Source organism: Aulostomus chinensis, chromosome 19, assembly GCF_037954235.1.
Source record: "Aulostomus chinensis isolate RoL2024-O1b breed Wild chromosome 19, RoL_Achi_v1.0, whole genome shotgun sequence".
NCBI classification, from domain to species: domain Eukaryota; kingdom Metazoa; phylum Chordata; class Actinopteri; order Syngnathiformes; family Aulostomidae; genus Aulostomus; species Aulostomus chinensis.
The window spans coordinates 1,406,637-1,416,842 of record NC_141338.1 but is presented as its reverse complement, the minus strand read 5'-3'; the positions used below and the strand labels follow the sequence as shown (position 1 = coordinate 1,416,842).

Below are 10,206 nucleotides of genomic sequence, written 5' to 3'. Positions count from 1 at the left end.
CCGTCTCCTGTAGGGTTCAACATCACCTCTTATGAACGTTGTTTGCAGTGAAAGTGACTGATGGACATAAACGTGAGGCAACTAACGCTCCCTTGACAGCTCTACTCTCGCGAGAACTGAAACGGGCTCCCAGCTGTCAAACGGCTGCCGATTTCCAAACATTTGACAGGATTTACACACCAAACGCTTCAGCGAGATTTGAACTGAAGCGGGAAAAAAAGTTTACATTCATCCACGTCCACAGACGAGAGGCGGAAGCGAAAGTTTCAGAGACCGGAAGTGAGTAAGAAGGCATCCTCACGGAGTTTGGAGTAAATTAGCTTCTACTTTAGATTGTTTTTGAGTGATGACCGACCCATGAGGCTGTCCCGTTAACTCCCGCCCCCTGCTCCCATTGACGCCTGCTGAAAGCTCCAGGACGGAGCCTGATTGGCTCCCGTCAGCAGTCATGCCCCGCCCACCGCCGTATAAAGCAGACGTGAAGCGATTTGGCGTTGAAGTGACGCGTCAGGAGCGAACCGAGTTCGTGTTCCGTCCTGGTACCGCATCTCCAGACATGGGGAACCCCAGAGTTTTCTTCGACATCACCATTGATGGCGCCAGCGCGGGCAGGATCGTCATGGAGGTAAAATGGAGATTCCCGCCTCTCTCGCGCCAGCAGGTTATTCTACCTTTAAAGGTTTAAAACCCGCCGCGTGCGAACCTGGTGCAGGTTCCGAGGAGCAGCTGCGCTGCGTCACGCAGCTTCCAGGCTCCATTTTGATTCACTGAGACACTCCGGCTCCTGCTGGTGCCGTCATGTTGGGATGTTGGGACCGTAGTGGGACCGACGGGAGCGGACCCGCGGCGCGGGGACGGAGATGGAGGAGAGCGGAGGGGAACGCCCAGCGGCAGCGGCGGATTCTAACGGGGTTCTAGCGGGTTCCTCGGACCTGCAGCTTCTCTAATGTGTCTGCTGGGTGGAACCTGGCATGTCTGCTCCAGAACCGCAGCACTCGAACCTGGACTGACAGCCTGATCAGTAGATGTTTGATGCTGCTGTGTGTGTGTGTGTGTGTGTGTGTGTGTGTGTGTGTGTGTGTGTGTGTGTGTGTGTGTGTGTGTGTGTTCTTGTACTTGCCACACACTTAGGACTAGTATACATATTTAACCACCAGAGGGAGGACACTTTAGCAGGTCCTCAAAGGGCAGTTTGAAGGTCAAGACTTGGTTTTACAGTCGAGGTCAGAATGAGGTTCTGGTTAGGTTTAGGGTCAGGGGTCAATAAAAGTCCTCACAAGTACAGATTGTGTGTGTGTGTGTGTGTGAGTCTCTAACTACTGACCCTTTTGTGTGTGCAGCTGCGGGCAGACGTGGTCCCAAAGACCGCCGGTAGGTAAGACGGGAGCCTGGACAGACGCCAGCAGGAACATGTCCGACCTCTAAATGTAGTTATGATAATTATAAGAAGGTAAAAACACAACAATACAGAATAAAGAGGCCTCATCAGCAGCGCGTCCAGGCGCTGTGGCGGACGCCTGAGGTCATTCCTGATGTTGCCAGGTGTTTTCCACAGTGACTCCTGTTTACTTTTTCATTCTTTTTATTTTGACAGAGAACTTCCGCGCTCTGTGCACCGGAGAGAAAGGTTTCGGCTTCAAGAACTCCACGTTTCACCGCGTCATCCCTAAGTTCATGTGCCAGGTACGGTTCCCGCGGGCTCCTCCTCCTCCCGGTACATTCGTCCGCTGCAGGTGTTTTGGTTCACTGCAAACACAGAAACAAGCGGAGCAGGTGATTGGCTTAGAGGAGAGTCTGGCGGGAGTCCTGCACGCCGTCCAGCGTCTGAAGCGGAATATTTACCTCTGTTGTGTCTCCTGAGGGGAACGCGGGTCTGACAGCGGTCCCGTGTTGGGTGGGTGTGTTTACACCGAGGCTGGTGGTGCTGAGGTTGACGAGCTGCTGTTGTGACCCTCCGTCTGTCCACCAGGGCGGCGACTTCACCAACCACAACGGAACCGGAGGCAAATCCATCTACGGGGACAAGTTTCCTGATGAGAACTTCCAGCTGAAGCACAACGGCATGGGGACGCTGTCCATGGCGAACGCTGGACCCAACACCAACGGCTCCCAGTTCTTCATCTGCACCGCCTCCACCGACTGGTGACACCAGAGCCCCTGCCATCACCCTGTGTCCCCCTCTTTCTCTATCCCCTCCCTCTTTGCTAACGGTATGCTAACCACTTCCTGTTGTCCCCTCCAGGCTGAACGGGAAGCACGTGGTGTTTGGCAGCGTGGTTGAGGGCACCGACGTCGTCAAGGCGATAGAGAGACAGGGGACCAAGAGCGGCACTCCAAAGGTCAAGGTCGTCATCGCCGACTGTGGCGAACTGAAATAGTGCAAACAAGCTCCCTCCTGCCCCGCCTCCTCCTCCTGCCCAGGTCGAGATGGTGTCTGTATCCATAGAAACGCCCCCACCCCCACCTTGTTGATAAATGTTGTCATATTTTCTACCTTCTGATCTTCTTAAGACCTGTTTGTTACCCGCATTTGAGCCAAATGATGGTGACAGTGTAAATAAAGTAGCCGGAAGCTTTGTGGTTGCATTTCACTCAAAAACACACACCAACACACTCGGTGCGGGGGCGGGGGCGGGGGCGGGGGCGGGGGCGGAGCCTGGGGAAGGAGCTGACGTCTCATTGAGGTGTTTCTTTACCGTCTCCGTTTTCAATTTTTATCAGTTTGAATAAATGCAACTGTGGTAACTTCTTCTGTTTCCTGTTCAGATGAATTTACAGCGAGTTAAGAACAAGTAGTTTAGCAGAACCGTGATAATCAAGAACTCTCGTTAATCCTTCTACGTTTAGGAGAAATACAAATATATGAATATTTATGGCATAGGCTCCACCCCCACCACCCTCAACAGGAGAAGAGGGGGATGATGGAGGGATGGATGTTTATAACTGTGTCCTAAATGTCTCCTATGTAGAAACAATATGTATAAACCTGTTAGATTTGTTCCAGTGGTGAATAAAAACCTTGCAGTTCACATGTTTCACCACCAGATGGCAGCACTGCAAATATTAGGCACCACAACTGCAGCTACGCTGGTATTTCACAACTGGTTTGATATCTGTACTAAAACAGGTTTATGAAATATTCACTTTTTGAATTTGAAAAGTAAAGTTTGGGCGCTTTAGTTTCAAAAACAACTGGAAAAGCCAGCAAATCGTCTGTTTCCACTGAGAGAGAAGAAGAAGTGAGTCATGGACTGAAATATTAAAAAATGAGGACTAACTGCTGATATTCTGTGCGTCTGGAGCTTTAGTGAAGACAGAACCAGGACAGAAGAACCCGGTGCTGGTCACAAATCATAAATATGACAAAATGCAGTAAAACAGGCGCAGGTTAATTGTGACGAAGTTCACAATTTATTCAAAGAAATGTCAGGGATGTCCACGATAAAAACAAACAGAAGTCTAAAAAGTGCACAGGTTAAGGCATCAACATCTCCTTTGGCAGTTTCTCCTTCAGTGAAGCTCAAAGAGAGTGATACAAAAATAAATCCAAAAGAATTTCCTCTAGAAAGGTTTCCGTATAAACAAAGATATCAGGACGATACAAACAGGAACCAGACGAGAACCAAGCACGACACAGAAAAACCACAAATACCACAGAGACATTACAGCAGAGGTTCTCTGCCTCCGGAGCCCGGTCCGGCTCCCGGTGAGCTGCAGAACCCTTTGGGTGCCACACGGAACCTTAAACCTACAGATTCTAAAACGTTTAAACACAGAAATCGGATCTAGAATCCCTGACGTCACAGAAATCCTCGCCGTGTCGCTGGGCTCCTGACGATCGGCACATTTTTGTTTTGTTCTGCTGTTTCCCCACCGCTGCTTCTTTTGGAACCACTGAATGTGATCCCAACATCACGTTGCTGTGTGTTAAGGATCTTGGGGATATTTTTCCACGTTTCCCCTCATGTTACTTTTCTGTTGTCTAATATTTATTCATTTTAAGATTTATCTGTTATCAGCTTTTCCCCACAAAATTTCCAGGGTTGCTTTTCTAAAACATGTAGAAAATTAGTAAATTAGCTCTTCATCCAGGAACCTGACTGAAAAAACTTGGACTGAACAGAAACCCATATTTCTACCAATATTAATTATTTAAAGGTCAGAACAGTGACGCTGTGTCTGACTTCTTGAGTTTAAGTGCTTGTGATAAGCGAATTTTCACAAGGACACCTTGGAACACCTTCACGGACCCTTGGGGGTCCACAGAGTCCACTTTGAGAACCCCTGCGGTGCAGCCAAGGTCCTGGACTTCCTGGGGAAGCTTCTGAAAAGAGATTCTATGGTCATCAGGACAGGAAATAGTAAACGTCCCGACAGCGAGAGTTCAGGATTCAATTCTTCACTTCATAAAGTACAAAAGGTTTTGTTTTTGTCTGCTGTGCGACGAGGCCTCCTGTGTTGGTCCCCAGGTCACCAGCTAAGATGCAAATACTCCTCAATCAAGACGCTCGTGTCTGGATTGTTTGCTTAAAGAACACTTGGACATTTTCTGAGACAAACATGTTCGAGTGCCACGAGAAGACCGAGACCAAACTCACTGGTCTGGAGCGACGGCAGCTTCATGTACAATATTTACGGTAATTAAACCACAATATTTGAAACGGACATTTAGAAACATCTCCAAAAAGACCTGTCAGCTTCTGGATGGAAACAAGATCCATCTGCTACACAATCAGTGAGACATCCTCTCACAAGGTACGACCACAGATCGAGATTAAAAATGGATGCAGCACGTAGGATGCGGAGCCGAAGCAGAGGCGCCAGAGGCCGGCATTCTTCCTGTTGGCCAGCAGGGGGGGGGGACTTGAGTGATTGTAAGTCCGACAACAAGACGTAAACTTCTACTTCGCACCACTCTCACAGAAAAACAGCATTTGAAAGAACTTGAATACTTCCATGGCTAGCTGGCGAGCTACTGTAGCTAATGGCTAGCATGCTAGCAAGAAGAGGAGCACGCTTGCACGGGTCAATCCCATTCAGCGCATTTCTGTCTTTTATAATGCGCTGATATTTTGCTCTCAGATTTTATAAAAACAATCTACAAAGATTTAATAAAGGCAGGATGGCCTAGCCTAGCCTAGCCTAGCCTAGCTTGGTCGCTAATGATAACTTCTCCTTAATTTGACATCTACGTGCTAATTTAAGAAATGAGGCAAAACACGAGATAAAATGTTTCTCTAGACGGTTTTAGAAGCATTGGAAGATTTTTTTTTTGATCCCAACACTAATCAAGTGCATTCTTGCTCCATGTTCATGCTAGCATGGACAGAAGAGGACTATCAGTCCTCTAATGTTGCTGGCAAAAAAAACAACAACAAAAAAAACAAATCAAAAACACACATTTTCAAAAACGGTCAAACTACTTATACATCAACTGACTGTACAAACCCAGATATTTATGTACATTTTTAGCTGAGCTAACGAGCTCATGGTCATCACACAGGTCATATATTTGAGGTAAGAACACACAGGAGGGTTTTCAATAGCTGGTTCGCTTTTCAGCATCAGATCAATCGAATGTTTTTCACTAAAATGACAACACCGAGGCAGAAGCACTGAACGCTGCACCAGCTCCCTTCGCCCAGGCAGTTGGTAGCTTTTTGCATTGGCACATTAGCGGTGTTTTCGTTCACGGCACGCTGACTCGGCATATTTCTTTTGCTGGCATTTTAAATTATCACTTAGACCCTGGGGTTCGCAAATATTTCAGGAACCCAAAATAAAAATGGCGGAGATTTGCGACCCCCCCACTCCCCCCACGTCCCCTGAAGGTGGTCGAGGTGTACAAAATAGACCTGTCAGCGTTAGCACGCTAATCATGACGCAACCAGGATCCAAGCAGATTGGTTGGTTGAGTATTTTCTTCTAGAATAGAGCAGAAAAATACGACTCTTGTCACTATTTATGATCATTTTAGTTTTCTTTAAAGAATTTAGGTGTTAAAACCTACTTCCCCAGACTGCCGGTGAGGGGCAAGGCTTGCTAAGTTAGCTGTACCTGCTAGCAGAAGTAAAACTCCATAAATTGTTGTAAATGGGTGATGAGACCCGTCACCATCACGGCAGACTCGGGTCTTCTTTGGTTGACATGCTGTTGTACGCCGTAAAACTGCTGTACGCATTTGAGATCGGAAACGGAAACCACAGACTGGAATTCATGATTGAAACACGGTAAGAACACGATTTAACTTGAAAGTCACGGATCGTTATTTTGAAACAAACAAACACGCTGTACTAAGTCTGTCTGAACAAATTCAAATCTGCTGAAAGTCATAGGAAGTCTTGTTACCTTTGCAATTATTTTGAATTAAAAAAGTGACCCCCATTTGTGTCTCCTGACCCCAGGGAGGTCCCAACCCCCAGTTTGGGAACCCCAGATTTTGAGCACCTCAGCTAGCAGCCCCTGAAGCACCAGACCTGGATGCTAATAGTCTTGTTGAGGGTAAGAGGTCGCGCCTTCGGGTTGAATTTCATTTTGTCACATACAGACATGTGATTAAAAAGGTCAAAGGTCATCATGAGACAAACATCCATCTGGTCAAAGAAACAACATCCGATACTGAACACAAAATAATCACAATAATATTTGTGGCAACAACGTGACGCTACAAGACGTTGCTGGTTTCGACCTGCGCTACCACAAAGTTGTTCAGGACACTTGCTGAAAGTCTGGAGAGAAGACCTGCACCCGCGAAAACTACAAGGTTGTCTCAGAGTTGTACCCCCCATCTTTAAGACAGCGAGGGGGCGTGTCTACAGAAGACAGAACGGTCATAATTAGCGGCGTCTGAGCTTTGACATTCGGGGTGTACGTGATGTGTGTGGTACTTTTACTTTTTGGTGTTTTTCTTCCATGAAGGTAACGCGACTTCTGTCCGCGCAGAGATTGAAATGGACGCTCGACGCGGGTTAGCTAAGATGCTACGACTGGACAACCTTTGTCCCACCTGGAATTCTACCTGTGAACCGTCACGTTCCAAAATGGACACCCGGGGGATCCTGAGCACTTTCAGACCAGGGGGCTCCCCTGAGAACCACGTTGCTGCTTGGTTGTTTTTTTCTCTCTTTCTTTTCTTTTAATTTGTATTCGCACCAGCAGTAGGAAAGATCATGTGACTTTGGTCACGTGACGTGAGCCATGTGGCTGTTAACGAATGAGCTGCTTACTGCTGCTACGACAGCTCGTCTTTGACCTTCAACAAAGATTCCCATCCCTCGCTGTGGGACAGCAGTTCCTCGGGGAGAATTCGCACTCACCCTAACACGGTTGCCGGGTCCGGCAGGTCAGACGCGCCCGTTCTCGCGCTACGTTCTCCAAAAGTTAGCAGGAAGTTCCTCTGGTCTGAAAGCACCAACGGCACCAAGTGTCGGTGTCGGGGGCTTGGACCCGTGGCCCTGCTCGGCTCGGGTCACAAGCTTCTATCAACTCACTGAGTTGTCGTTGGGTTTTTGAACACTGGTGAGATGAAAGAGAAATATTGAGAAAGGAAGTTTAAAATGAGTGAATAAAAACGAGGCGGCGCCCTTCAAATCTCTACGGGTACAGGAGGGGCCTCGACTCTCACTGGCTACACGACCACAAATCAGAGGAATGGTGATGCTGTAACTGGTCCCACATCGGTCGAACCCGCCAAACCGCCACCGTGTCACAAACTGCCAGATTGCTGTTGGTCCCGATACCTCCTCTAGCGTACCCACGCCAGCGGGCGCCAGGTTTCTCAGCTCTACGGCGAAGTCTTTCGGCTCTCCCTCAGGATGCCGTCCAGCCCGTTGAGCTGACGGAGGAATCCTCGGTTGGGGATGACGCCGCGGTGGTCTTTCACCGTTCTGATGGCTTCCACCAGGGTCAGGTTCTGTCGGATCATCAGGTAGGCCAGAACCAGAGTGGCTGAGCGGCTCACGCCGACGGTGCAGTGGACCAGCACCTTACCTGCACACAGACACACCTGTCACACCTGAGCATGGAGAAGCCTCTCAACTGAAACACTCATTAACTGCTGGTTCAGCAGCGTTCTCCTGCCGGCCCGACAGACCAGGACCAGCCACTGGTGGCACTGGTGCTCGAGTCGGCGGCGCTAGAACCACTGACCCACGGAACGCGTTCTCTCAAACTCTCTGTTGATCTCTCACAAGCTGATTCTCAGGGAAGTTCTAGCTAACATCCACGAAAAGAACCTGACAAAACAAAACAAAAAAGGCAAGTTTTGGTAACTATGGTCACCAGGTGAAAGGCTGCCTTGCTCAAAGGTACTTTGCCTTTCTTAAGGATAGAAGTGGAAGACACGCCCACAGGAAGACAGGTCACAGCGGTTGGTTGGTGGTTCAAACCCAACCTGGGACAGAGGAGTTTGGACAAATTCTTATCACAGACGTCACAAGAAAGAAGGAAATGAAACGCGAGCGGCGTGGGAGAGTGAACCGAGTGGAACCCCGGTGACTCGAGGGTCGCTGGTTCGAGCCCCCAGGCTCCAGCTGAAGCGTGTCGGGGCTCACCTCCGCTCGTCAGGGCTTTGTGGATGAACTCAGCTGCAGGATAGAAGTTGACGCTCATGTCGAAGGCGGGCGAGTCGTGCGCCTCGATGCCGTGGTAGGTGATGCTCATGCCGGTGTAGTTCTCCGCGCCGCCGCGCCATTTGCTCTGCGCGCAGTTGAGGATGTGCGTGATGCCCAGCCTGGCGAGCTCGCGCCGGTCCGAGGCGATGTCCCTGCAGAGACACGAGGACACGAGGTGTCAGCTCGCCAGCCGCTTCCTGCCCTTTCACCTCACTGTTGGGTCCAGATCGGTTCAGTTAGTTTGGTACCGACCCGAGAAACGAACACCCAACAATCACGTGATCTAAGAAGGCGAAAACTCCTGCGTTTCTGAGTGAAATCCAAATTTCTGAGGGAGAAAAATCCCAGGGTGATTTGGTTTATTGAGGCCCGGAGCGAAGCCACCAACAAGTTACCAGCAAATCCCAGTTCAGAGTCCCCCGGCGTGGAAGTACCAGTACTCAGTGACGTACTCGGTAGTGAGTAACTGTACCCCCTGGTGCGGGAGCTCCCTGATTCAGAGATTATTGGGTTCCCCCGGAATTCGGATTTTATTCTCGAATTTGAGTGAATTTAATGGAACTGTCATTCTCAGTTTCGCCGCCTCAGCTCGGGGCTGCTGGCGGCGCCGACTGGAACCCACTGGTCTCCGATGTAGAGTCGCGGCCAGACTTCGTCGGCGTGGTTGCAGGCGGTCTTGCCGGTGCACAGCAGCCGCTCGAGCTCCGACACGCTCAGGTTCGGCGACACGCGCTCCGAATCTTTCCGGCTGGGAGACCTGGAGCTGCTCCTGGACCGGGAGAACCGGGACATGAACGCCATCGGATCTGGAACACAACACAGGAGCGTGATGAGGGGCGGGTGAGGACGTGGTGTCCAGCCTCGCGCCTCTACCTGTAGATGCACGTCCGTCGGTATGAAACGTCCCGGTACCGTCTATTTACCGTGTGGTGGAGGGCCTCAATGCTGCGGCACGACGGCCATGTTGACTCGGTTACTCGCGGAGGGAGGACGGAGGACCGCAGGCTCTAGCAGACGTGTCCACCTGCCCCTCAACAAGTCCAGCATGCCTCCCCCGGAGGTAAGCCCCGGTCCCGCTCCGGTCCAGCCCCGACGGCGGCTCCGTGTCTTCTGTCCGTGTGTGTGTGTGTGTGTGTGTGTGTGTGTGTGGTTCTCATGGAATTATTCTGCTGGTTATTTTTATATTTAATAGTTGATGACGGCTGTGTGATGCTCGGTGTAGTTTGTCGCCACCTGCCGGACAATTAACGGCTATAGGAAAATAAAGAAAACAGGGGCGGAGTCGGGCTGCGTGAGGGGGCGGGTCAACAACAGAGGCACCTGCGTGAACCCCCCTACCCCCCATGCTACAAATATCTACTGCAGTCCAAGTACAAATAACTGCATTTTAATGATCAACTACTGTTTAGAGACACACGGGTCTATGACAGTCCGATGATAATACTACTAATAATACTACTACTACTAATAATGTCTCTTTTAAAATGTTATTAGAAGCACATCATATAGAAAACAGGAATTGAATCCAGTAGAATAAAATATAAATTAAATAAGTCAATAGTTTATGATCATAATAAATTATGATAATGAATAG

The 10,206-nt window shown here is 49.5% G+C and overlaps 2 protein-coding genes across 2 annotated transcripts; one reads left to right on the top strand and one right to left on the bottom strand.

The window, feature by feature from the left end:
• Nucleotides 1-458: 458 nt before the first annotated feature.
• On the top strand, nt 459-2,576 carry ppiab (peptidylprolyl isomerase Ab (cyclophilin A)). The gene is made up of 5 exons (XM_086188518.1): nt 459-625; nt 1,341-1,371; nt 1,595-1,683; nt 1,970-2,142; nt 2,243-2,576. The coding sequence occupies exons 1-5, from the start codon at nt 557-559 to the stop codon at nt 2,376-2,378; spliced, it is 498 nt and encodes a 165-aa protein (XP_086044644.1). The 5' UTR covers nt 459-556; the 3' UTR covers nt 2,379-2,576.
• Nucleotides 2,577-3,388: 812 nt separating this feature from the next.
• dusp26 (dual specificity phosphatase 26) lies at nt 3,389-9,835 on the bottom strand. Its single transcript, XM_086188224.1, has 4 exons — nt 9,536-9,835; nt 9,235-9,418; nt 8,553-8,764; nt 3,389-7,989 (listed from the first exon to the last, which is right to left on the bottom strand). Exons 2-4 carry the CDS (start codon nt 9,411-9,413, stop codon nt 7,784-7,786), a joined length of 597 nt encoding a protein of 198 aa, XP_086044350.1. The 5' UTR covers nt 9,414-9,418; nt 9,536-9,835; the 3' UTR covers nt 3,389-7,783.
• Between the last annotated feature and the right edge of the window lie 371 nt (nt 9,836-10,206).

Coding starts and splice junctions, on each gene's coding strand:
- ppiab (XM_086188518.1), top strand. CDS start 557: ATGGGGAACCCCAGAGTTTTCTTCGACATCACCATTGATGGCGCCAGC. Junction 1,372..1,594: donor CGTGGTCCCAAAGACCGCCG/GTAGGTAAGACG, acceptor TTATTTTGACAG/AGAACTTCCGCGCTCTGTGC. Junction 1,684..1,969: donor TCCCTAAGTTCATGTGCCAG/GTACGGTTCCCG, acceptor TCTGTCCACCAG/GGCGGCGACTTCACCAACCA.
- dusp26 (XM_086188224.1), bottom strand. CDS start 9,413: ATGGCGTTCATGTCCCGGTTCTCCCGGTCCAGGAGCAGCTCCAGGTCT. Junction 8,765..9,234: donor CGACTCTACATCGGAGACCA/GTGGGTTCCAGT, acceptor GTGTCTCTGCAG/GGACATCGCCTCGGACCGGC. Junction 7,990..8,552: donor CAAAGCCCTGACGAGCGGAG/GTGAGCCCCGAC, acceptor GTCTGTGTGCAG/GTAAGGTGCTGGTCCACTGC.